The sequence below is a fragment of the Fistularia commersonii genome, chromosome 14 (genome assembly GCF_037954325.1).
Source record: "Fistularia commersonii isolate RoL2024-O1a breed Wild chromosome 14, RoL_Fcom_v1.0, whole genome shotgun sequence".
Classification (NCBI taxonomy): Eukaryota; Metazoa; Chordata; class Actinopteri; order Syngnathiformes; family Fistulariidae; genus Fistularia; species Fistularia commersonii.
In genome coordinates, this window is record NC_141297.1 from 13,703,503 (window position 1) to 13,731,414 (window position 27,912).

A 27,912-nucleotide genomic window follows, 5' to 3' on the forward strand; every position below is an offset into this window, starting at 1 on the left:
AGTAATATCAGGAAAAAAATGTATATATAAAATTTGCATTTAAGTTAAAATTTCTCTCATTTGAAAACAGTGTGATTGAAATTTGGGTTGTGTAGATGGTACCAGCCTGAGGGCTGAAATGTGTGTAATTGTCGATTAATGGCTGCACACTCAATATCTCTCTCTCTCTCTCTCTCTCTCTCTCTCTCTCTATATATATATATATATATATATATATACATATATATATATATATTTTTTTTTTTTTTCTGGGGAAAACACACATTCATTAAGTTGTGCACATGTAAGGTCACATATGCTGGGGCTTTGTTTCCACTCCCACCATTATCAAGGAATTGACTGTTTACAGTGTCTGTAGCTATAATTCACCACATGTATCTGGAAGCCATCATCATTGCACAATTTCAGCTGCCACTGTTTGATGACAGTGGGATGATCAATTGTTAATCTTCATATTTAAAGAGACTTAAATAGTGATTTGCAGGATGTGATAGCTCAAACATAAGTTACATGACACGTTTCATCACTCAAAAACAACTTAGAAAGACATAAATGATCCTTTGACTGATATTTTACCAAGGACTGTCTAGACTCCAGAATTAACACATACCACAACAAGCCTAACCAAATTAAGCATTGTCTACTCGAACCAGACAGGTGACTTTGTGCCTTGGCTCAAAAATGTGTCTGAGTAAGTTAATGTTGATTCTTGCACCTGGTCTGCCATATTTACATTATATTAATATTAATGAATATAACAATATTCTAGTCTGATAAATCTCTTACCCCAGAGTTACCTTAACAATGCTGTAGAGTTATGGGAATAAATCTGTCTTCCTTCTGAACGGTTCCCTTTGACAGGTCCAGCATATGCTCCATTGTGGTTGTAAAGTTAGACAGCTGTAAAATATTTAGCTTTGAAGCTCTCTGGCATTCAGACATCCTGGTCCTGAAAATTAGGGACTAAACATTTAGTGTATTCTCACATAAACATATCCTTTAATTTCTTGAGGTCTGTGAAGTTTGTGATGTATATGTTAAAAAAAAGCAACCATTAACATATTTATTTATTACTTATCATCAAGCACACAAGACTATGTGGTCTTGAGGCAGTCAAAGGTGGCATTGGAAGAGAATTGTGCACGAGTTGCCAGTTGATCACAGGGGCCACATATAGAGACATGCAACTGTTCACTCTGTCATTCATTATTACTGACATTTACAGACCTAAATTAACCCAATGCTTGTTTTGGTCAGTGGGAGGAAACCAGGGAGAGAACCCATTCGGACACAGGAAACACAAACGCTTATAATGACTCAAGCCAAAGTCCTCAACCTTTATCCTCCAACCCAGGTATAAATATACTAATCTTAATCTGTAAAATCATCGGTAAAACATATAGCACCATAGGATGTCTAACAAGGACTCATCCACAATTATATAGACTATATGAATGTCATCTGTTTTTTATTGGCTAAGGAGTACAAGACCGTAGGGTTGTTGAGCAACACAATAATATATGATTCTATATTATAATAATGTAAGGCTGACCTCATTTTAAGTATTTTTTACTGTTGACACAAGTACTATTGTATGCTGCTAAAAGACTTTTCTACCTTTGAGATAATGACATTTTTCATTTTTTGCCCATTTCATTTTGAACTATATTATTCCCAGTTTACTACAATATTTTACTGCTGAAGGACTGAGAAGTTATTTAGGTAAAATATAGTATTCCCATAAGAAAGCCCCATCAAGTAGAGTTGTATTATGTATCAGTGAAAATACAAAGATATAGCATTGTATTGAGGATATCCTCATGATGACACTAATTACATAACGTGAAGCCTTTCTCTTAACTCTAATCCCAGAAACATTCTAATTTGTTAATTTTGTCTAAACTATCAAACCCTTGCATTTTTAGGGTATTTTTAGGACAAAGGATGTCTAAATTATTCTGTATTTTGTAAGTGCACTATGACAAACTGCAGGGCATGTATGCTAGCTGAGAGACAGTGGTGAGGTGTGCTGTGGGGTAACAGAAAAGACCAAGGTGGAGGTGGAACTTCATCAGCAATCAGCTCTGAGCCACCTCTTCTTTGCCGTGGTGATGGACAGGCTGACAGATAAGGTTAGACAGGAATCTCCATGGACCATGATGTTTGCAGATGACATTGTGATCTGTAGAGAGAGCAGAGAATAGGTTGAGGAAAATCTAGAGAAGTGGAGGTATGCTCTGGAAAGGAGAGGAATGAAGGTTAGTTGCAGCAAGACACAGTATATTTGTGTGAATGAGAGGAACCCAGGTAGAACGTTGAGGCTGCTGGGAGTGGAGATCAAGAAGTTGGAGGATTTCAGGTACTTGGGGTCAACAGCCCAGAGCAGCGGACAGTGTGGAAAAGAGGTGAAGAGACAGGTTCAAGCAGGTTGGAATGGGTGGAGAAAATTGTCAGGGGTACATAGGAGGCTATCAGCCAAAATGAAAGGTGTACAATACAGACCAACGATGCTCTATGGCCTAGAAACAGTGACAATGACAAAAAGACGTGAGGCAGAGCTGGAGATTGCACAGATGAAGATGTTGAGATTCTCTTTGGGGTTGACGAGAATGGATAGACTCAGTAATAAGTCTATCAGAGGAATAGCACAAGAGGAACAGCACATGACTGAGATGGTTTCGTCATGTACAGAGGAGGGATAGTGAATGCTGATAGACTGATGCTGGAATTGGAGCTGCCAGGCAGGAGGTCTCGAGGAAGACCAAGGAGGGGATTTATGGACCTAGTGAGAGAGGATATGAAGGTAGTTGGTGTGAGATCAGAGGATACAGAGAATAGGGTTAGATGGAGAGAGTTGATTCGCTGTGGCGATCCCTAAAGGGAAAAGCCGAAAAGGAAGGAAGAAGAAGTATGAGAAACTGCTTTTTTAAAATCTATTATTATTATTATTATTATTATTATTATTATTATTATTATTATTATTGTTATTTTCTCCTAGATAACAACTGCATTCATGTTTTCTATGTCACTTGTGTTACTCATGTAACACATTTTACAAACATTAACATGCCACCAAGTGCATTTATGTGTTGCTCACAAGTACAGCCTACAGCCACCGACCAGCTTCAGTTGTCAAGAGTGTTGAGCTGTCGACGGGCTGCAGACAAAATCTCTGATTCACTCTGACTGGAGCAGACTTTCAAAATCACCATGCAGCTCCTGGAGCATCAGTACTGAGGAAGGTCAAACTTTACCCGGACGACATATAACGTATCTGTTTTTTTCTGAATATTCTGTCAGTGTAGCGTTCCCTCCACCCTCCATACTCCTTCTAAACTTATCACCAGTCCTCTGACAGTTGTTCCACTGTATCTTTGACATTTCCTTGCCCCTAGCTGCATCCAGTATACCTAGAAAGTAATTGACAGCACATCCATCTAATTCAAGATGATAGCTCTGAGCCAGCTCTAAGTTGGAACTCTTTTTTTTTTTTATCTGAACAGAATGTCATGTTGAATATCAAAGTGATGCAATGTGTTGGCGTGGGTGGTGGAGTTAGTCCTTCGTCTGACAATAGCCGAACAAAAAATAGAGCTGTCTGTTCCTATCTCTTCTGTTTTGTCTGTTACATCCATTCTTGTGTGTGTGTGTGTGTGTGTGTGTGAGAGAGAGAGAGAGAGAGAGAGAGAGAGAGAGAGAGAGAGAGCGAGAGAGAGAGAGAGAGAGAGAGATAATTCATTGGTGTTTATGTGTCCATCTTTGTTTTGTGTGTTGCGCCCTGTGCTGCAGATGGGGACACAGCTGCAGCACAATAATATTCCCCATGTACAATGACCTACATACGGGGGACCCCAATGGGTGTCCAGATACACTTAGCTTGGAGCTCATGTGTGTTTCTAGTGTCCATGTGTGGGTGTACAGTAAAGAAGCAGCATGCATGTCACCCTGGCTTTGTTAGTCCTTTCACATACTCAGCTATGTGTTGGCAGCTGTGCCCCTCCCTTGGGTGCTTCAAAGGAACTTATTCATTGTTTTGCCCTTCAGCTTTTTAAGTTTCTCTAGCAGTCCTTCAGTCAGTCAGGAGAGTAAAAATAGACAGCGCAAAATCAAAAAGCCTGTAAACTGAATTCTGTACTCATGGCTTTTGAGGATATTGAATCTTTCAGTCTGGCAAATTATATAGAAAATAATTTTGCTGACATAAAAGGGGGAAAAATGCAGCCCCGTATCTTCACATCTTATTCAGTAATAATTTACAGTTGGTACCCTCTTGCATCTCAGTCCGGAAAACGTGAATTAATCAATACATCTGCCATTTCCCAACATACATTAGTGATTTTCTATTTCCACTTCCAATGAAGCGATTGCCTTGGCAGTGTTTCTGTTAGATATGTAAGTAACCCTGTTTTTTTCCACTAAAATTCTTTCTAACAATGTGATCTGGAGGAAGTTTTTACTGGTTTCCTTAATTTCTTTTGTGCCAAAGTGCTCTATTTTCCATAAGCCCCACAGTAAAGGATGCTATCCCTGTTCTTTTCTTCATTGCAGTTGGAAGCTAGCTATAAGACTTACTTAAAAGCAAAACATGAAAACTGATAGTCTATGGCATTTGTTCCAAATGTTCTTTAAATAAAATAAAACCAATTCTACAAATGCTCCCTAAAATCCCTTTATTCATGTTTTAACTTATGGATCAGATTCATTCTAAATTTCAAAGCAAAAAAAAATAGCCAGAGAAACATTCATCAGACTATAGGTGGTATCTATATAATAGTAAACCAACATTTTAAATGCTTGTTTACAGAATCTGTAGACCAAAAAGCATTTCAAAAGATGATTACAAATGACTGTTTTCATGTCTCAGTTTCTGTATTACTTTGTTATTTTAAAGTGTGTGCTTACAACTGTGAAATGGAAGAATATCTTTCAGAAAAAACTGTGAGCCTTCTGACACACATTTAGGAAATTACGAAACTTAATAATACATAATGCTACGGATAAAAACAAAATGATAAAAATCTGCTCTTTTTCCCGACACAAGACTCTCTCCCATGCTACAACCCCATATCCCTGCCAATTGCCCCTTTGGGACAAATAAAGTTTTTCTGATTCTGATTTTGATCCTGATTCTGATATCTTATGGAACTAGGCCATAGTATTACTGTGTTTCCAGATGTCCCATGTATTTATTCTGTGTCCAGTTCCGGCACCTTTGTGTATTTCACCCAAAACATTCCTGTTTTTCCCTCACTTTGCACATGCCATCCTACCCCAAGCATAGCTGGCTCCTTTGATGATGATCGATAGAAGGAAAATAAATGAATCATATGACAAATGCAAAATGTATGAGGAGGGGATTCAGATCACCACTGACTGGCTGTCTGATCTGTCGTATCTCAAAATAAATATACTACATCCTTCTATCCATCCATCCATCTTCCCCCACTTATCCAAAGTTGGATTGCAGGGGCAGCAGCTGGAGCAGTGAGGCCCAGACCCCCGCCCCCCGGCACATAGCCAGCTCATCTTGGGGGACCTCAGGGTGTTCCCAGGCCAGCCTGGAGACATAGTGTCTCCAGCGTGTCCTGGGTCTTCCCCGTGGTCTCCTCCCAGATGGACATGCCCGGAATACCTACTCCCGGGAGGCGTCCAGGAGGCATCCTGACCAGATGCCCGAGCAACCTCATCTGACTCCTCTCTATGTGGAGGAGCAGCGGATCTACTCCGAGCTCCTCCCGGATGACCAAACTTCACACGCTATCTCTAAGGGAGAGTCCGGCGATCCTGCGGAGAAACTCATTTCGGCCACTTGTATCTGCAATCTTGTTCTTTAGGTGTCTACCCACAGCTCGTGACCATAGGTTAGGGCAGGAACGTAGATCGACCCATAAATTGAGAGCTTTGCCTTCTGGCTAATCTCCGGCTTCATCACGACAGACCGGTACAGAGTCCACATCACTGCAGACACCGTATCAATTGACTTGTTGATCTCCCACTCCATCCTTCCTTCACTTTTGAACAAGACCCCAAGATACTTGAACTCCACTTGGGGCAGGACCTTTTCCCAACCTGAAGTGGGCATTTCACCGGTTTCCGGTTGAGCACCATGGTCTTGGATTTGGAGGAGCTGATGCTTATTCTGGCCATTTCATACTCGGCTGCAAACTGTCCCCGTGAGAGCTGGAGATCATGTCCTGATGAAGCCATCATCTGCGAAAAGCAGAGACTCGATCCTGCGGCCATTAAATCGGGTCCTCTCGACGCCTTGGCTGAGCCTAGAAATTCTGTCCAAAAAAGTTATGAACAGAATCAGTGACAAAGGGCAGCCCTGGCGGAGCCCAAATCTCCCCAGAAATGGGTCCGATCTCATCCACCCCTGGGCTGCTCCACCACTGCAACTTCAGCAACTTTAGCCCCGGAAATAGGTCCGCTCCAGAGTCCCCCGGCTCAGCGTCCACATTGGAAGGTGTTTCAATGGGGTTGAAGAGGTTTTGGAAGTATTTCCGGTACCATTCTACAACATCTCAAGTTGAGGTCAGCAGCGTCTCACTCCCAATGTACACAGTGTTAACAGAGTGCTCCCTCCCCCCCCTGAGCTGCCGGACGGTGGACCACAATCTCCTCGACACCCACCGGAAGTTGTTCTCCACAGTCTCTCCAAACTCCTCCCACGCCCAAGTTTTTGCCTCGGGAGTTAAATCTCCTTCTGACAGGGCACTCTGCTAGATGTTCCTAGCAGACCCTTATGTACGTTTGGGTCTGCCAAGTCTGACCTGCATCCTCCCTCACCATCGGTGCCAGCTCACCAGCAGGTGATGATCAATTGACAGCACCGCCCCTCTCTTTACCCGAGTGTCAAGGACATGCGGCTCTAACTCCAACGATACGTGGCTGCAAGTCTGACAATGCGACCACAACGTCGATCAAAGGACTGTGGCCTAAAGTGCGTTGGTGCCAGGTGCACAGATGGACACTTTTGTGCCTGAACATGGTTTTTGTTATGGACAATCCATAACGAGCACAGAAGTCCAATACCAAATACCAAGGGAAGGTAAACTGAACTGTTGATTGGTGCATAGCCACAAACAACAGTAGAGTCGTCTCTCAACTCCAGAGTAAAAAAGAGTCTAACCCCTCTCGAGAGGCCTGGTTCCAGACCCACATCGCGGTGAGTCTAACTATATCTAGTCAGAATCTCTCACTCAAGCACACCAGCTCGGGCTCCTTCAGCTCCAGAGAGGTGACATTCCATGTTCCAAGAGCAAGCTTCTGCAGCCAAGGATCGGACCACCAAGTTCTCCCACTCCGGCCACTGCCCAGCTCACACTGTACCCAACCCCCCTGGCCCTTCCTGTTGGTGGTGAGCCCAGGGGAAGAGGGACCCATGTCAATCCTTCAGGCTGTGCCTGGCCGAGTCCCATGGGAGAAGGCCCGGCCACCAGGCGCTCGCCATCAAGCCCCATCCCAATGCAAGGGAAAACTGGATCCAAAGTTTATGTTCTTCATGAGGGTCTTCTGAGTCGTGTTTCGTCTGGTCCCTCACCTGAGACCTGCTTGCCTTAGTTGACCCTTCCAGAGGCATAAAGTTAACATAGCTCCAAGGATCACTGGGACACACGAACCCCTCCACCAGGCTAAGGTGGCAGCTCAAGGAGCTGCTCAAGAGTTTTATCAATACATCTCAAACATTCAATTCCGTACACTTCAAATTGCCAGTTTGAGCAAGTCAAGAGATTAAAACTTTAGCTTAATGACAAATGTTAATTAATGAATTTCCCCAGCAACTCCTCTGTAACGGTATTATGTCCACACAGCTTTTTGGCAGTCTTATCTCATACAAGCCTCCCTTCAGTGTCTATCAGAATCAGTATCAGAATCTCTTTAATCGCCTAATGTACAATGCACAGAGGAATTTGCCATGGTATGACAGCGCCCTTGAGCAACTCTACAGTTTCAAAAAAATGTGTACGTATATGCTACAATGTTATTGATCAAACAATCTCTGTTTTATTCTCTTTTTCTTTCCTGATCTCACTTTGTTAATGTTGAAATTAGGTGCATGTACAAAACTTCAATGTGTATGTGTGTTTGTGTGTGTGTGTGTGTGTGCGCGCGCGTGCGTGTGCGTGTGCGCGGATGATTTAACAGTCTGTTGATGGAATGCACTTTGCATTGTTACATCACTCTGTATAGTAACACAATCAAAAAGATGGTAAAATATTATTTTATTCAGTCACCTTAATGTAGTTTCTTTCTCAAAATGTTGAGGTCTGCTCCCTGAAGACCACCAAATGGGTTAATGGCTAACAATTATGTTCAAAGCAGTTCAGGTAATGCAAAACTCAGCGATTGTCAAAAATCGTTTTTATAATAAGACCTGGAGGGTTAAATGGGCAATGATTCTTGAGATAAGAAAATGGGTCAACCAACTTCTCTTTCATCTGACCACCAACTTTGAGTCTCTTCAAAACCCTCCTAGTCTCCTGTCAAACCATCTGAAGGAATGATTGCCTTCTGAAATTTCTTTTAACCACGCTACTGGTTGAGATGCTAAGAAAATGTTGTCATGGAAAATAAATAAAATATTATAGCAATTTAATTTCTCTTTGGATAACGTACACAGCTGCTCAATTGCTTGTAACAGAAGGGAGCGGTTATTTTAAACAGCTCTCTAGTGAATAACTTTGTAACTGTATAAATAAAACAGGGCATACCAGGCACTTTTTTATTCATTTTCCCCAATGATAATTAAAATCTGGTGTGTATTTAGATCCGTGCTGGAGGGTTTGAGTACTCCCCAGGCACTCTCCACATCTACTCAGACAGCCTACTGACGCTGCCTGCCATCATCGGCATTGGAGGGGGTGGTGGGATGCTCCTTTTGGTCATCATCGCTGTTCTGATCGCCTATAAAAGGAAATCAAGGGATGCAGACCGAACACTGAAACGTCTCCAGCTCCAGATGGACAATTTGGAATCCAGAGTGGCACTGGAATGTAAAGAAGGTAGGCACTTGTATGTTCTCTGCCCTCCTCATTCTCTAATCAAAATTCATCAGAGTTCATCATTTGACAAATGAAGTGAGTTAGTCTTTTGTTTCCAATATTCTGGCTGAAAAGAAGTGACTGTTGATACCAATCACCCTGACATGACTCAGACGTCCAAGAAATACAGCATGTATTCAATTGTATCTGTGGTGATGTTAAGTCCTCAATATAGATATCTTTTTTTAAATTTTATCATCAAACTGTGTCATCATTGTGCATGAATTGGCTGATAGAATTTATACTTACTCTTTACAGCAGAGGAATAGGGGATTTTCCTGTAGGGGAAAAGTTGGCTTTTTAAAAATTAAGTGAATAACACATCTGTATTATAAATAATTCTGGCTCCAGCTACTGTTAGGTTCAGTAAAACAACCCCCTTCATCTATCTAGAATTTTAAGGTGAAATGATCCCTGCCAGACACCACTTGGGCATGTATGCAAAATGTCCAATAATTGAGAAGTTAGTTAGGAGGAGAAAAATATTTAAATAGGAAAATTAGTAGTTCCCCAACCCATGGCTCCCATTCCTGCTGGCCTTTACAGACATGAATAGGTATGTGGGTGGAGGAAGAGATGACAGGTTGGTCCTGAGTGACGGGGGATGTTCGGTTCATTCATGTGAGAGAAGAGGATTTTTTTTTCCTTATACTGAATATCCAAACTAGCAGATTAGCCATCAAGGCTTCCTGGTTACACATTAGAAATGACATAGACTTCAAGACAGGTGTATCTTATCTACTTTGTAGATTTATTAATTTACCATATGTAATGTAAAATGTGGCCTGGAACTGAAAAAAGCCTTTCAGATTTTCAGCATTTAAAAGAAAAGTTAAATTATGGTTAAAGGCTAATATCATGACTATAAGCATTGATATATAGATAAATACATACATATATATATATATATATATATATATATATATATATATATATGTGTTATCTAAATAAATGAATGAATTATTTGATCCCTATTTCTGTATTTTAATGACAGTGTATTCCATCATTACTTGGGCTTAGCAGGCAAAATGTCTTTCCCGTAGTTTTAGGTTCTATTGAATGAAACCAGGTGAGCCTTTTCTAAAGATGATTTCCTAATGTATGTAATGACTGATGATTCGTTTTGTTGCAGTTCGCAAAGGCGGTTTTATGTTCCTTATTAAGAATTAATTCAGGATAGGAAAAGTGAAAACAAGCACATTTGAATAGTTTTTGAGCCTATAGAGTAAATACTTATCTTTTCTTTCTCCTACGCCTTCTCTCTTTCTTTCTCTCTTTCCTTTCTTCCCTTGTTCTTTATTTGTAGGTATTTGCCTTTCTTTCACCTTGACTTGTTATAATCTGCTTTTTTATCCTCCACTTCTGTCACTTCTCTCCTTCGCTCTCTAGACTTGTATTTCCTCACAATTTTTCTTATCAGTCTCCCCTTATCCATTTCTTTTCAGCCCAAATCTTTGCTCCTCTCAGTTTCATTTTTCATTTTATCATTTGTAGTCATTTTTGGACACGAAAAGACTGTAATTTTTGGTTTAATTGTTGTACGACCCCTAGCTGCATATCTCAAAACTAAAACTGGGGTAGTGGGCTGTTGTGACTGCAAATTAAAGTATTTTCTTTAAAATATGAGACTAAAATTGCTTTTAGATGTCAGATGCCATTTATTACCTCTGTTAGCCTTGTTTGTCATCATAGCTGTTCTTTATTCCACAGCTCTGTAATCTAACAGATAAAAGAGGTACTCAAACTGAAATTACATCTTGTTTGCATTGTGCAGCCACTCCCATATTTGTCACTGGCAGCATCCTCTTCCGTAACATATTGTATATCCTGTTTAAAATGCAGATGCCATACTGTCCAACTTTAAGCCACATCTTTTGGTGTAGTTTCTACTGTTGCCATATGAGCACAGAATCATTTTGGAGTATCATGTAATGAATTAAATAACTTTCTTTTCATAAGGACTACAGATCACCTCTGATACAGGTTAATCGTATCAACATGATACACCCCGTGTCCTCTCAATTACGCAAGTTCAGTAATAATATGAATATTTGGTTGTGATTTTATGATTGTCAGAAGGTATACAAACCTGAGAATAGCATAGCCTGAAGCTCCTTTGGAGCCAGGCTAAGGAATTTCATTAAATTAGCAACAGTATAACAACCTGAATAACTGTAGCTAGAAAGCTAACACTTTTTAATACCTGTAAGCTGGGATGTAGTATAATATCATTGATGGATGCATAATAATTCACTCTGAAATTAATGCATTAACATAAAAAAATTAAAAGAAATAAAACAATAAAATGAAATCAAAAAAAATCTGACCAAAATATCACTTATATTTCATGTTGTTCTTTTTTCACAAAGGTTTACTTTTTAATTTTAATTGCATAACTGAGATCATTGATCAGCCTCACAGATCTTGGGGTTATTTTAAAATTGATTTGGCAGAATTGAGGTTATACAAACCCTTGCTGGTCAGATTCAGACACAAGGGAAGACTTTCACCTTATCAAAATGTCCCGTAGCTAAAGTAATTGTTTTTTTCTGAAGTATGCATGTTCTGTTATTTGTTAGAATTCCCATGAACTGTTTCATGGTTATATGCCACTTATTCACTTGCAAAAACTGTCAACCATTCAAATTTTCTGCTTTATGTTCTTTTTAGGAGGTTATTTGATACAATACTATTATGGAAGATGAGCAGAAACTCTGTTTGTGCTTGTCTTTTCTTTTTTTCAAGTCAGTATGCATTACAATAGCTAGATAAAACACGGTTTTTAGTTCCATGGTCACTCTGATGGAGTTGCTGTCACAGGACATAAATGTTGTCTGCCACTCTGGCTGTGATCATCAATATGAAGAGACATCAAGTGCAAGTGCACAAGGATGACAGTGCAGCCACTAAAGCATTGAAGGACAAGATCTCACTACAGAATGTAAAAGGGGCTGAATGCTGACAGGGAGACTTGAAATATGTAAGCTGCAGCTCTCGATTTGATCTGCAGAAACTCCCACTTTCCAGGATATTTAACATGAAATGTTATATAAAATGAAATATAACAAGGGGAAGGATTTTACAGCTACTATATGAAACCATAGATCATCACTACATGTCTAAATATTCAATTTTAATGGATGATGCAAGACCCACTCATTTCATAAAACTCCATGACAGAGTCCACCATGGGCCAAGGAGTACTGCATACAATTTTGAGTGGCGATTCATTTTACTTTGAGCAGACAAACTGCATTGCTTGATGCACATCTGCACCCTGTGCTTTGCCCCTTGGTCTGTGGGCTAATAAATATATGTTTAATTGTGTGTCCTTAAGAGGTTTAAGTCAGTCCAAATACCTTGTTGATGGTGATTTACATAATAGATAATTGCTATCTATCAGCATCTTGGCTTTTACTCAACTTGCATGGTCACATGATATACCTTTTCACCATCCTATCTTGTTCCATAATTGTCCTCCAATAAACGACAAAATAGAAGACAAAGTTACAATAAAATCATAAAGGGATTATTTGTCAGTTTTGGTGTGTCTGTGATGTCAAAGGACAATACCGACATGAACTCCAGCACACTACATCTCTACAACAACAAACCATTTCAACCAACTGCCTGATCAAAAAACACACAAAAAAAAACATGCTGATCAAATCCTTTCATCCCCCTCCCATAGCTTTTGCAGAGCTCCAGACCGACATCCATGAGCTGACCCAGGAGCTAGATGGAGCTGGGATTCCCTTTCTCGACTACAGGACTTACGCAATGAGAGTCTTGTTTCCAGGCATTGAGGACCACCCTGTGCTCAAGGAGATGGAGGTACGGGTCAGTACACCAAACAAGTTTCCGACTGAAAAATACTAACCAACACTAATCATACTCGACTGATGTAATGAAGTAACATTAGATAGAAACTTCCATTATCTGCTTGTGAAGACTTGCATTTTCATTTTATATTAAGATAAATGTTTGCAGAGGAAATGATACACCCTTTTCCATTCCCTTCTAGACTTCTTATTCCTGACAGAAAATAACCATTTGCTTAACTGTTAAAAAAGTGTGCCCTGTAAAATGGAAAGACCACACAGAAAGATTATGTGACACTTTCCTTGAACAGTTGTAATGTTAACAATCAATTTGCCAGTCCATCTTAATAGCTTTATACATCATTAGTGAGACACAGAAAATGCAACATACGCTGCTCTTTTCAAAGCTAGAAATTTTGAAAACTTCAAAAAGCTAGGTTTTGTTATCAAGAGTTATCATGAAGATGTACAATGCTGTGCGGGTCCATTGGATTCAATTAAAATGCTAACGTTTTAGTACCAATGAATAATTTGGTTGACCTTTTATAACTTCATTTATTCATACTTAACTGGAGAATGAATTTTGTCTGGTTAAAAAGAAAGTTCTCATGGGACTTACTAAGGTCTGTCTTTTTATAAATTTGCTCTTGCTAAAATGTATAGTATAGATGATTACAGAACCACAAGGTGGAATATTACTAGGGTATATAGAAATTCCCATTGTGGTTCTAAAAAAGTGTTTGGCTCTATTTTGAACAAAATCAAATGGATGTTGCGATGACTTTAAATAATCAAAGATGTAGCCAAATCTCCTGTATTCTTTAAAAGACAATGACCTAAGGGTTCACAAAGGTTGTCCTATGTCCCATCATTAATTAATAGATGTGTTTTTCAAAAATCACTAACAAACCAGTTGGGGAGTCATTATCAATAAACTATAAAATGAAGAACCACAGAGTGACTATTAAGCAAGCATTAATTAAACTCTATTATACAAGTTTTAAAAACATAAATCGACAAGGAACTGAGGCAACTCATTCATGAGGTCCCAGTCAAATCAACATAGTGACATTAGTCAGCCAATTCTTCCTCTGTGAACAACTCACATTAAAACAAAATTGGCAGTTGCACTCTGGCTTTTATTTGACTCTTCATTTTAGCTTATCGCAGTTCTCTTTGTAAATAGCTGAATTAAATATGCTTTTCCCATACTTATACAGATTGAAAAGAATCGAGAAACATAATCAGAATCAGAATATTCTTTATTGTTATTGCATGACACAATGAGATTTGAATGCTACTGGAGTAGAGAGCAAATGAAGGAAAAAACAAAGCCATGTGCTACACAATACAATAAATAATGAGTGAAAAGAGATGACATAATGAATTGAAGTGTGCTTTCTGACAAAGAGAAGAATAAAAAATTGCGTATTCTGTTTGCATCAGAAAACTGGTTGCTCTCATAAATAGAGAAGTGTAAATGCAGAGATGTGTAATTTGATGTTTCGAGCTGGGTCACGCTTATTGACATTTTAGAGCTAAACTGTAAAAGTGTAAGAAGAGGATCCAGCATCACATCCTTGTTTTTGTGTGTCTCTGAAACCGGTTGAGTAGAGCATGCCGGCAACTGATGCTTCATAAAGCCTGCAAGGTTTTTTTTAAATACAGATAGTACTGCATATCAAGAATATTTCATGTTCAGTGCTACAATCTCTGTGCAGCATTGAACAATCTGTGTGTGAGCAACACACCTGCCAAAAAAGATTGAGTGAACAGTTGCCAAGTGAAGAACACTCGCATTTAAATGTGTACCCCTTTATTCTATATCTTTTTTTTCAAGTTCCTTGAGCAAGTTTCTGGAAGTTTTAAATGGATTTTTATACGTGAAGTCGGAAAATTGACATGGTACCTTTCTGAATTTGACATGATGCTCTGAGTCACTCTGTGGTGAGTTTTGGATCAACTCAACAGTATTGGAAAATAAGAAGCTGGATTCTGAGCATTTTTTTTACTTTTCACTAATTAAAATTTTGCATACACTAACTTACAGTCTATTCTCAATATAGTATGTAAGAACTGTCTTGAGTTTTATGAGCTCCCCTGTAATCTGCTTCAGAATCAATTGTAGTCTAAAATCACAGCCAGTCACATGGCTATTTTAATTCAAAATGAATCTGGTTTTCCAAAAAAAAAATGTCCTAAGCTTTTGTGGATGACTTTAAATTCATTTTCAGTGAGTTACAGATGGCTTTAGTGAGGACAACTCAAATCGCCAAACTTGCTAAGTGTTAATATATGTAGTCAGCCTTCCTTTATCTCCGTGATCTAACATTTTTACTATATGCCAAACCTCTGAATACCTACCAGGGATGCTAGTCTCGTAGGTATGATGTCTACTTCTTCAAACTCCTAAAAGAGCAACTGTACCTTCAGTCTACCAGAGTCCACGAAACTTAGATATAATGTTTTTTTATGCATTTTATAGTTCGTCTAGACTTCCTTCCCTCTGTATTTCCCCAGGGATTGATGGCGTAATCCAATGGCCTGTGTAAACTAATGCCAGTAGCTTTATTGCTCTGTGTGACTTCTCTCCCCCCTTAGCCAGAGAGTCACACCAAACACCTGCTCTGACCTCTCACACACTGAATCCAGAATATGCACATTTGCAGTCTTGAAGATGTGTGGTTGAGCTGTTTTTAAGTCAATCATTGAAATGCAATTAGGAATCTGTATTTACATGCATCTCCACCTGTCTCTCCTTCCTGTACTCTCTCATTTTCTCCCCGTCCTTTCAAACACACACCCGGTATATCTCAGTCAACAATAGCCCCGGAGGCCCTGGAATCTTATTTAGCACTTTAGAAAGAGGTCCAGGCACTTTACTGTGGCACAACAGAGGAAAGAGAGAATAGATTTCGCACCAGTACCAAAACAATAATGTTAGAGAGCAAGGTGGAAATAGTGTTTATGTGTGCATCTACAAGAAACACACAGGGAGCAAGATGAATTAAAATGGAAGAGGACCATTGACATGAAAGAGTCAACAGCAAGTGTGAGGGAGAGAATTAGAGTTGGGATGAAGGCTTGATGAGGAAGCAACAGAGAGGCATCCTCAGTATGTTTAGTATGTTATTGATGAATTGCGTGTCAGCTATTGGAACAAGCAAGAGCCACCTCTGTCACTAATAATGCGCACACACAGACAGACACACACACACACATACAGCTGCAACTCCCCAATGCGCTCCTTCTTTTTTCTGTCTCCTACGTGCAGTGGTTGTATGTATGCGGTTTACCCGAAATTTGCATGAGCGCTTTCCTTTCAAGTAATAAAGATGTTCTGCCGAAGCAGAAACTTGATAGTCAAATTCGAACATTTGTTTGTTATTATGTTAAATTTGTCTACCTGGAAAAGATCATATTTTGGTATTAAAGATGCACTAACAAAGACATAATACCAGACGGAGTAAGTGAACTTTTCAAAGCCGATGAATAAAAGGATCTTTTTTTTAAGTCATAATCGAGATTGAGGAAAAATTATCTGCTGAAATCCTTTTGAAAGAAATACACAACAGTGCAGGGAGAAAAAAAAATTGCTGTTCAGTTTGACCTTGCAGTTTATAGCTTCATCATAAGGCAAAAGTAAAAATTTTTCAGAATTTTTCTTGCCTGTGTCAAATGTCTGCCTTTTGAGCTTGACCTCTTGGATCTCTTGCTGCAAAATCAGATTCGGGTAAGAATAGGTCTGAGGCACGTAAATGTCATGCCCCCTTTCACATAGTGTACTTTATGATAGGGAGCAAATCGCCATGTTTTAATATTATTCTGCAATATCATATCCAAATACTACAAAATTTGTTTCCTTCCTTTGATTCTAAGTAAATGCCATATATAGAATACATTGTGTTGTTTTATATGGTTCGTGTTGAAGTCAAACCAGGGCCAACCTCTACCGTCAATAAAAAAATAAAAAATACATAGCTTAAGACAATTTAATGTCATGTTTTGTGTAATTTGCTTTACTGAGGGTATTAGTTTTAATAATTTCTTTGTCTTTGTCTCTTTTCATTCAGGTCCAGGCAAATGTTGAGAAAGCGCTGACATTGTTCGGACAACTGCTGACAAAGAAGCATTTCCTATTAACCTTCATCAGAACCCTGGAATCACAGAGGTCTCCGAAATTAATAGTTGCAAGAATTTACTTAAAATAAAAATATATATGTAAAATGTAGGAAGAGATCCACATTGATGTAATTAGGCGTTCTGGTCCAAAACATTCTCTGAAATACACAAAATAAAAAAATGTGTCTATTACACCATTGATTTTCAATTACACTAAAATATATACTGTGCGAATATATTATTATATCATTATTATATTATTAATATTTATTAGTTTTATAGATAGACAGGCAGACAGACAGATAGATAGATAGATAGATAGATAGATAGATAGAGAGAGAGAGAGAGAGAGAGAGAGAGATTTCCTTTCTTATAAATCATTAAAACTGTCTTTTCAAGGCATGTTTTTGTAACTCTGTTAAATTTGACTAATATGACATAAAACTGTACTTTGCTTTATATTAGGACAAAAAAGACAAATTGATAAGAAGAGTGAAAACATTTTAGCAGCTCTAAAATGATGCTGAAGCACTTAGCCAAATGGTTAATGGTAAAACAGTGCTGTAACACCAGATAAAATGTGCATTACCATTAAAATAAAGTGTTATGAGGTCAAAAGTACACATTTATTTTGAAGACCGGCATCAGGCATTAATCAGCACAAGCTTTTGTGGAATTTGTTTGTATCCCACATTGTTAACAGCTTCAATGTATTTCCAGATCATTTTCAATGCGGGATCGAGGCAACGTGGCGTCTCTAATCATGACGGCCCTGCAGGGGGAGATGGAGTATGCTACGGGGGTTCTGAAGCAGCTGCTGTCTGACCTAATAGACAGAAACTTGGAGAGCAAAAACCATCCCAAACTGCTGCTGCGTAGGTGAGAGCAACCTCGAAAGACCAGGAAGCCCCCCCTACCAAACCATAAACTTAAGAATTTAAAAATTTAGTCAGAACCGGGTGATAAAGATTGCATGTACCATTGCAATATTTTTACCAACTCCAAAGTTGTTACTCAATGGGACACCTGGCATGATTTTATGACTGCCTTTTCTCAGGTCAATTTAAAGCATATCAATCTCTGCCCGGAGGAGAATGTCATTTTCTCTTTTGCTGCGCATTTTTTTAGATTAAATCAGGTCAAAGTTTGTTAGGTTAAAAACAAAAAAGTGAACCCTTTCTATTTTCTTGTACACACAGAACGGAGTCAGTTGCTGAGAAAATGCTGACCAACTGGTTTACATTCCTTCTCTACAAGTTCCTGAAGGTATTTAAGGCATTTTCTTGCTCTGCCGCATTTAGTGTGGTCTTGACTCAAGTCAGTTAAGTCCCTTTAAGCAACATTTCTTTTTCGTTTCTTTTAATTAACGTCTCTTTTCAAACATCTTACTCTCCTATTTTACAATATTCTTTTTGTGAGTCAAGATTTCTGTCAATCTAAGGGGCCTTACCTCCTCCTCTGATCCCTGTCCTCTGTGTAGAGTCTGTTGTCATTATTCAGCTGTTAGTCTCCTTGTCGCCTTTAGATTAACAGTCACTTCACCATAGGTCCTGTTGTCAGTCATGTTATCCCAGTGTGCTACCAATGACATAACTGTCATCCTCTGCTCTGCCCCTCACTCCCTGAATACTACAACTGTAATACTGGATGTTGACATCACCTGCCATGTCAGCTACAGAAACATAGGGAGATGATTTACTTACGTGCATAGTGAAGCCATTTATGTGATAAATTATCAATTTTTAAAGGAAATGTTTCAACAACTTTTAGCCCCTCCATTTCTTTGCTTATTTCTTTGTAATGCAGAGCATGTTAATGGGATCTTTTTCCATGTTTTACCTCAAACTGTAAGTTAAGTGCGATATGAAAAACAGTCATAGCTGATTGTTAGAAATATAAGACTCAGTCTAACATTCAAACAGAGTCAGCCATTAGTATATTCCTAAAATTTAAATGTTACCATGTAATTAGGGAGCTTTAATGAAGCCAGTGTGTGGAATAAGGGCATATTACATCGACAAGCATGCTCTGACTAACCAACAAAGGGGAGAGCTGGAGCCAAAGCAGAACAGTGAAATGTATGCACTTGGGGCCAATTATGTGGGCTGCTGCTAACGATGATTTTTTTTTTAAGGCACACAAAGTATAGGTGGGAGAGGGGAGAGGGTTTACTTCATAGAGAGCCAGGAAGGAGGAGAGGAAGGGGCTAAAGGTGGGCGTCAGAGGTGGCGGCTGTTGAATAGAAAAGAGCGGACATGACAATTAGGAGTTAAGAAGAAAGGGGAGGATACGGACAAGGGGGAGGGAGGCCGGAGGTGGTGCGAGATAAATAGGATGGGGATATGCATAGAGGTGTCGGGGACGTAATAAGAGAAGAAAGAAGAGGAAGGCTCTGGATGAATTAATAAAAAAACATGTTATCAAAGGAGACATGACAGAACACCGGTTATGAATGAGAAATGATAGTGATACAAAATACGAGGAAATCTGACGTTTTTTTGGCTCATGGTCGAGATCGGAGGGGGGCACATTTTAGCAGAAGATGAGCTGATGAGTGAAAAAGAGAGTGGGGTATAACCAAGTTAAAGATAAAGATAAAATGTTGAACAAGGTTTCTTGGGGGTTTGAGATTTTTATGATATGAGCATTCTGTTCATAGTGATTGGCTGTGGCTATGAAATAGACTTCATACAAATAGACATCAACAAATACATAAATAAGTATGTTATACTGTTTCTCTCAAGAATAGCATGAAACTGTGTGATTTAATATCATATTCTTAATCTCAAGTAGGTAAAGGAAGGATTATACTGACTCAATGTATAGGGCATATTTTGAAAAAGGCAAGACTAAATAAGAAGAGTTGGAAAAGAAAGAACATGTTCATTTGTGTATTGTAAAGAAATGTTAGTTGCTGAGAATGCTTGAATGTGTCCCAGATGTTAATGTACTGTTCCTTATTCCACATCAGTCTTGAAGCATCGCAGGGTCATTCTTTGAGCTTATTCATTTGATTGCGCCAAAGCTACAAAACATCTTCACTGGCTTCCCTAAACTGCGACCTGTTCAGATAGGAGTGTTTTCCGCATGGCCAAGTGATGGCTAATGATTCTGTTGATTGGTCAGTGTCTCAAGACCCTATTACAATAGCTGCTGAATGTAGCAATATTGTTTTGGCGTTATATAGCAGCAAAAAATGAGACAGACAGAATTGGGGCAATGCTGTGTGTCCACTTATTATATTATAAGGCACTTTGGACAACTTCTGATGTGCAGTCACCTATACATATTATAAAACTATAGGCTGCAATTTTGGGGGACATGTCTAGTCACAAACAAAAATTACAAAAATGTATAACACCTTGTGCTATGCTTTGAAATAAATAGTAGGACTTTGCCATTTCCAATTACATGGGATGTGTCTAACTCCATCCTGGTGTTTCAGAATTACATTTTCAGAATCAACCTGCCACTGACCCTATATTTCATTTAGCAACCTCCAACCATTCTATTTCTGGTATATATGTTGTTGAACTCCTCCTTGGCTATGTGATACAACAGCAACCTCCCTTTAAGCATGGTCAGTGGAAATGATCACACTGATGATGATGATGATGATGAGGGGTTGCTTAAAGGGAAGTTTACACAAGAGATTTTTAATGGGCCATAAGACAGGCAAGCTCTGTTCTTTGGGCGAATAGTTATAAGTACATTTTACAGAATTTTTGAGTGCATTTTGCTGTTAAACACAGAGTTACTCATAGGACAGGATTTTTATCTGTGGGGTTCTAATTCACCTGGAGTGGAACATAACATTGATTTTATGGCTGGCGCCAACATCTGAACAACAAACTTTATGTTTTTTCCTATTATCCACACCATGGTTTGGACAAGGTTTCACACTTTGTAATTTGGGGTCAGATCAAAATAGAAAGTCCAAAAGGATGACTCAAACAAGGCATGGATGAAAATGGTCAAACATTCCCATACACATACTGCTTGAATTTGTTAGACATTCCAATTGATAGCTTCTTTTGGGCTACTTTCTCTCTAGAAGCCTAAATTACTTGCTTCTGATGTGGAACCCTCCATTTTGGGTCTGCAGAGTGTTCCTTTGCTGGTCATGAAAAGGTCATATTGCTGAATTAATTCTGTTACAATGGAACCCATCAACTCTATATGATGCTGTTGTGTTTATGAGTGTTGCCTCATCAGTGGGATGCCATTTTTATTCACATTGTGGTGTAGATTCATACCAGCATTCTTAATAAGTTCAGTAAAATACCAAAATGCGATTACAGGGTCATTTTAATGGTGATATTGTGGAACATGTGATTTCTGAAACATGGCAAAGTAGGAAACATTCACAAAATCTGGTTACAATCATAAAAGTTATGAGACATAAACCATGGAATAGAATTTAAGTCTTACTTAAATTGGCTTTGTAGCTGATGAAATTACAGAAATAGATGTTCAAAGGGCACCAATACACAAACTGAGAATTTACTGAATAGTTCCCCCTTGTCATGGTGGCTGTCTCCACTGTGGCTATAAATACTTAAAAAAAAAAAAACATTTTTTGTGCTTTGTTTTCCCTTTCAGTTGCATCATTTTGCGAGATGGATTATTTTCCGACGTTACATATGTTATGATAGTTCCAGTGTTCAGCCATTTCCATAACTGTTTTTGAAGATCTGATAGTAAAACACTATAAAGCAAATTCTGATTTTGCTCTTCACGGTATGATAGCACAATTAAACTCACATTGAAATAACAAGTGTGACTGTGGCTTCATTCACATCCATAATGATTGTTTTTGATTGGTTTCATGCTCATGCTGCTTCAATAGACTTTGTGAAATAGAGGCAATTGATGGAGAGAGGGTGTCACCATAAAATGAACACGAGCTGATCACACTGCAAACACATTTAATCGTTCCATTTTCAGTCTTTGGTTTTGAGAATTACATATCCACTTTTGGCGTGTTGGAAGTGTTGGAAGCTTAATTTGAATGTTTTTTTCTTGAGTGTAAGATGTAGATTGTCGAAGTTCTGAAAGGTTTTCTTATCACAGCATTAATTCTGTTTGCTGACTGGTGTCCCTTACCGGCTGGTTTGACAAACACCTGTGTATGCGGTCAGATCATTCCAAGATCTGTAATTGATCAGCAGTTATGAGGTTATTTGGCACAGTGACATATTTCCAATGACTGACATTTCCTAAAGTATGGCTTTTAAAGATTGAATCAACCCAATAGCAAGGAAACTGTGAAACAGACAGAGGTGGTGTCATTGCCAAACACAGATAGGTAAGTAGTACAAACAGTGATTTGCATCTGTGTCAGTAAACTAAACTTTAAACCACTGTTAGAAAGGCAAGTACTATATTTTTCAACAACCAATGGGTATATAGCTGGAAAACTCTTAATGGAGTAAACTGTTTTAAAGTTAACTGTGAAAGTGAACCGTATGTTCTGGTACCACATATCACTAAGACTTGGTAGCGGTATGCACTACCAGGAAGATGGGATGGGAGAGCTATAAGATCTGTATTTAAGTTCAATGCAAAATCAGTAGGAGAATAAACAGTTGTGTTTTTTGTTATTTTGTTAAATGTTAACGATATAAAACAGTTCTGAAAAGAAACTGCTTATGACCTAATGATTGGAGATTTCACTCAGCAGCACAAGTGCGCATACAAGTCTACTTCCGAAGCACAGTGGTCAGCCATCGGGTTCAGTGCATATGATTAAATGTACTGGGGCGTTTATACACAACTGGTTCACATACTTCAAGAAACACTGCTTGTGCTGGGACAGGGACAGCAATAAATTACATCAACAAAACTCCACGTATTCCTGTGGCAGGCCTACAGGTAGCCAACAGTAAAATATTGAAATTATTTGATTTATTTTCATTTTGACTTTGCTACTTTAAAATCCATAAAAGAAAGGAGATGAAGGTTTTGGGAAAAGTATATATATATATATATATATATATATATATATATATATATATATATATATATATATTTTTTTTTTTTTTTTTTTTTTTTCGATATTCATTTTTTATATTTTCTTTACCTCTTACTCTATCCTATCCTGTACTCAAGGTTACAGGGGGGATGGAACGTATCCTAAGCACATCATGGACCAGTCAGCAGTCAATCACAGGACCGCACATAGAGACATACAACTATTCAATATCTCATTGACATACCTGGGAAATTTAGGGTCTCCAATTCACTTACGGATGTTTTTGAACTGTGGGAGGACACCAGAGAACCCAGATGAAACACATGCAGATCCTGAGAGAATATGCAAACTCCACACAGAAAGGCCCTCTGTCAGAATTAAAACAGGACCCCTCTTTCTGGTTCCAGCATAATCACAGACCACTCTGCCAACATGCTGTCTTATTTATTAATTCTATCTATTTACCTATTATTTTACCAATCTCAATAAGTATCAAGCTTTGAGTGTAAAGCAGACATTTCAAACAATAACTAATGTGCAGATTGTAGGTTAATTACTGGCAGTAAACTGTTGTTTGCTTTCTTTGAAAAAAATTCCCATAAGATTCCATCATTATCATGGAAAACCTAGTATTAAAAATGATCTGATTGTCAGGAATAACAGCAAAAATTGAAAAAAATACAGGGAGAGGAAAAAAAACTCTAACCCTTAATGAATTTTATTGATCATAAAGCTTAAGCAAATGCCTTGGTGTTACAGTTCCGTGGCCCTGAAGGATTTATTTTTGATTTCTCCAAGAGAAAGGAGATGGAGACTATGTTAGACATTTTATTCTTGCATTTTGAGCAGTTCCATCAGGCAATTGATCGACATCCATATGTCTTCTTTGATTGTTGGGAGTTGAATTCAGAGTGATGGCAGTAGTTTATCTCTTGCAATCCAGAATATTTCCATTTTGCAGTAAGCATTTGGACATATGACACAGGTATAGTCGGTAAAATGTATTCGATCTCCATTCTATTTATTCAACCAGCACTCTAGGGTCCGGCACATTGAACAATGTTGGCCACCAAAATATAATAGGGCCAATTCATTTTAAAGATTACAGTGGTGCTAATATATTGAATTAGCTGTTGTGAAAAAGGCATGTGGCATGTTTTTTTTTAGTTTTTCTTTCCCTCAGGTTTCATTTAATATTATTTTATACATCAAATAAGTAATCTTCCCCCCATGGTTGAAAGGTTTAGGTTAAGGTTTGGCTTCAAAACTCTGGATATAACTAAGTCCTATTGGCTTTGCAGATGTTTTCATGGCACACTTTCTGTGTCTCCACCCTGACCAGGAATGTGCTGGGGAGCCCCTCTTCATGCTTTATTGTGCCATCAAGCAGCAGATGGAGAAAGGACCTATAGACGCCATAACTGGAGAAGCCCGCTATTCCCTCAGTGAGGACAAGCTCATCAGGCAGCAGATTGACTACAAAACACTGGTTAGACAACTTGCTATGACTTTAGGCAGGTTTCTGTCCACTTTTGGGTGACTCACTGCACAAGTTGCAGTTCTACAATGCTGGATTTTTTTTTAAAAGCACACTAATTAGCTGTAAAAATGTGTGAGCCACATCTCTTTAATTGGCCAGGGGTCTGCTGTGGGGGAGGACTTTCATCCAGGGTAAACATGAGGCTTCAGCACCATTTGTGTTTGGAGGGAATGTGTGAACTATTGGCCAGCGTTTTTCACTTACTCTCTTTCCAAAACAAAGCTATTCAAGTTTGGAATGGAAATATACAGACAAACATACTTGTCAGCAGGATCTGCTACATTTTTTTTTTTGATCTACACCCAAATGCACATGATGACTTATTCCGCTATACCCGCTAAAAAACATCAGAGGAAACTTTTAAAATAGCTACACTTTCATTTCAAATGCGTCAGATCCAAAATTTCAATCGTTGTCAAAATTTGGTGATTTGCTTCAATACAGGTTATGTTGTCTTCCCTTCTTCCCACCTGTTTCCCTGCCAGACTCTGCACTGTGTGAACCCAGAGAATGAGAATGCCTCGGAGGTGACAGTCAAGTGTCTAAACTGTGACACCATCACTCAGGTCAAAGAGAAGCTGCTTGATGCTGTGTACAAGGGCAGCCCCTACTCACAAAGGCCCAAGGCTTCAGATATGGACCTTGGTGAGCCCTTTCCTGTTTTCTACGTTTAACAATAAAATCGTCAACAATGTACTTTCACTGGACACATAAAAAAAAGCCAGATATTGATAAGAATCATATACCGTATGGCTGTTTTTTTCCCAGTAAATAAGTAAACATAGATACAAATAAACATATACGTAAATATCCCGAGCTAACAGTTATGTAGTTGCTGAATTTCATGTTAGGAAACCTCATTGCAGCTCAAGGCCTGCACGAGAATCATTCTACACACACATATATATATTGCTGGGTTACAGAAACCAGGAAATTTAATCTGAATGGTTGAAGATAAGAAGCATCCTTGCAATGAACATGTCATAGGTTCCCATTGCCCTTATATATAATGTATGCAGAAACATTGTCGTATTTATCATAGGTTAACAACAGTTAATCTCTGACAGTGACAAACATTTAATATACAGTTCAAAACTGTCACAGTTTAGCATGTGATCAAGGGAATGTCTTCAATGATTAATATTCTAATGGTGGCCAGTGTTAACAGCCAATGGCATGGCTTGTTTGTCTTTAATACTAAGGCGATACACACTAAAGCAGCGGTCGGGAACCTATATGGCTCTTTCAGTAACGGCATATGGCTATCAGATCGCCAACTAGTTTATCTGCGTCAACCCTAACAACAGAAAAGATGGCGAAAAAAAAAAAGATGATGATTACCGTGCAATCCTGGCTGAGTGGACAGAGGAATTTGCATTTGCATCTACTATGGTTTTTATGGCTCTTCCAGTCAAAAAGGTTCCCGACCCCTGCGCTAAAGCGTGACACGATTCACATTGGTTTTTCCATAAATATATATAAACCCATTAGCATGCTTTGATGATGAACATTACCATTGAATGAATACTGAAATCTATATAAAGTTAAATATTGCCTCATGGATTGCATTAATGGGTATTACAACAATAGTGCACAATTTTAGCAATAACTTAGCATGAAATGACCTGAAAACAGCTTTTAACTTTATTTATCTTATCTTAAAGATATTTTTTATCTCACTGAGAAGTTAGTTTACTGACTATTTAATGGGCATGATAAATCTATTTATTGGCCTAGTCCATGCTCATTTTTGCTTTTATTTCAATTAAAAGAAGTAGACAGTATTGTATAATGATCATTTTAATATACATCTCTCAATTCTGTGCCAAATGCACTCTGAATTATCAAGACCTGCATTACCCTGACGTTGACTCACTTGGTTTGAAATAATAAAATAAAGGTTGATCAAATGAACCACGTCTGACCCAGGTTGAGAGTGTTATTAACATAGCAAGAGAGCAAAACAGAATGGATATTAAAAGCGTTCACACAATTTAAATCAATTCTACACAAGGCCGTCAGAGCTGCAGAGTCCACTGGTAACTCCTTGTCAGATTGTTGCCACAAGCGACTTCCATAATAACTGTAATGTCACTTAACTCATGAGAGATGACAGATGATAAGCATTCATAAACAACTAAATTGATAGCTGTCCCTCCCTCCAAGGCCAAATGCACACAAACTCTGTGTTCATATTTTATTCATTATACTAAACCTGGTTTGCTCTTCCTGAAGAATGGCGTCAAGGTCGGATGGCTAGAATCATTCTGCAGGATGAAGATGTCACAACTAAGATCGACAATGACTGGAAAAGACTCAACACACTGGCTCATTATCAGGTACTCAAAAGCAAAGTTCACTTTGGATATGTGATGCATAAAGATATTTTTTGCAGTGCATGTGTGTTGGTGTTTTGATTTGCAGGTAACAGATGGTTCAGTGATTGCCCTTGTGCCAAAGCAGAACTCTGCCTATAATATCTCCAACTCCTCCACCTTCACCAAGAGCCTCAGCAGATACGGTACCCATACTCCTATTGAGCTGATTTAAACTCACTCCAACAAAGATGCCAATTTCTCACTGCTTACCTACCTTTCACACTCTCCCCCTCCCTTCCTCTTTCATTTGCTGTGTCTCTTTGTTTATCATGGCCATGATTGGCCTCCATTCTCTCTCCTTTATTTGCCCCCTTTGAGTGAATAGCAATCCCTTTTATCCAGTGCTATCACCTCAGGCCAAGGCTATTGCACGGCTATTTCTAAGCAGTCTCTAAATGAGAGGCATAAAAGACGACACCTCAGCCCCCATCTGACAGAGTGAAAGAGGGAAAGACAGAGGACACTTGGCAGGCAGTGACAGACAAAGGCTCAGCATCAATATGCTACACTTCAGTGGAAAATTAAACCGTTTAGAAAATAAATTACTTTTCATACCAATAGTAAACAGGTTGCAAAGGGGTGATGTAGGCATTATTTTATCTGACGTATTTTTTCTGATTCTGAGGCGAGATTTTGTGTCTGCCCCCATTTTTCTCTCACTATCTCTTCTTCCTCTCTCTCTCTCTCTCTCTGTCTGTTTCTCAATTTATGTATTTGAGTTTCGGTACTAAAATAAAGAAGAAAATATTGAAATTCCTCACAACGCTATAATTTTTATTCAATCTAAAAACAGTAGGCATTGCAGTAGCCAAGCTTAACCTTCAATTATTCAACATTATTGAAATTATCAGAAATACCTGACTGTCTACTACAATGAGTAAATACAATATCTGACATATATTAAAACCCGATCATGTGCAGGGGGACATTTGCAAAATGTTGGAAAATCTGTGAGCATGATGGCTTTGGAGCAGCTCAGGCCCCACTGGCAAAGGCAACAATAGAACTAGAAACCACCTCACTCAGCCTGTTT

The 27,912-nt window shown here is 38.6% G+C and overlaps 1 protein-coding gene across 5 annotated transcripts in view; it reads left to right on the forward strand.

Annotated features, from left to right (window-relative positions):
• LOC147227339 (plexin-A1-like) overlaps positions 1-27,912 on the forward strand; it is a 299,109-nt gene that overhangs the window by 248,860 nt on the left and 22,337 nt on the right. For 3 of the 5 annotated variants that reach the window (XM_086158939.1, XM_086158942.1, XM_086158943.1), the window contains exons 20-28: positions 8,771-9,005; positions 12,736-12,884; positions 16,939-17,036; positions 17,708-17,866; positions 18,187-18,253; positions 24,304-24,450; positions 24,987-25,146; positions 26,737-26,840; positions 26,926-27,022. In XM_086158939.1, the coding sequence (XP_086015065.1) occupies positions 8,771-9,005; positions 12,736-12,884; positions 16,939-17,036; positions 17,708-17,866; positions 18,187-18,253; positions 24,304-24,450; positions 24,987-25,146; positions 26,737-26,840; positions 26,926-27,022 (1,216 nt within the window). The remainder of the gene's footprint in view (positions 1-8,770; positions 9,006-12,735; positions 12,885-16,938; positions 17,037-17,707; positions 17,867-18,186; positions 18,254-24,303; positions 24,451-24,986; positions 25,147-26,736; positions 26,841-26,925; positions 27,023-27,912) is intronic. The other 2 variants (XM_086158941.1, XM_086158944.1) reach the window with 1 other exon arrangement.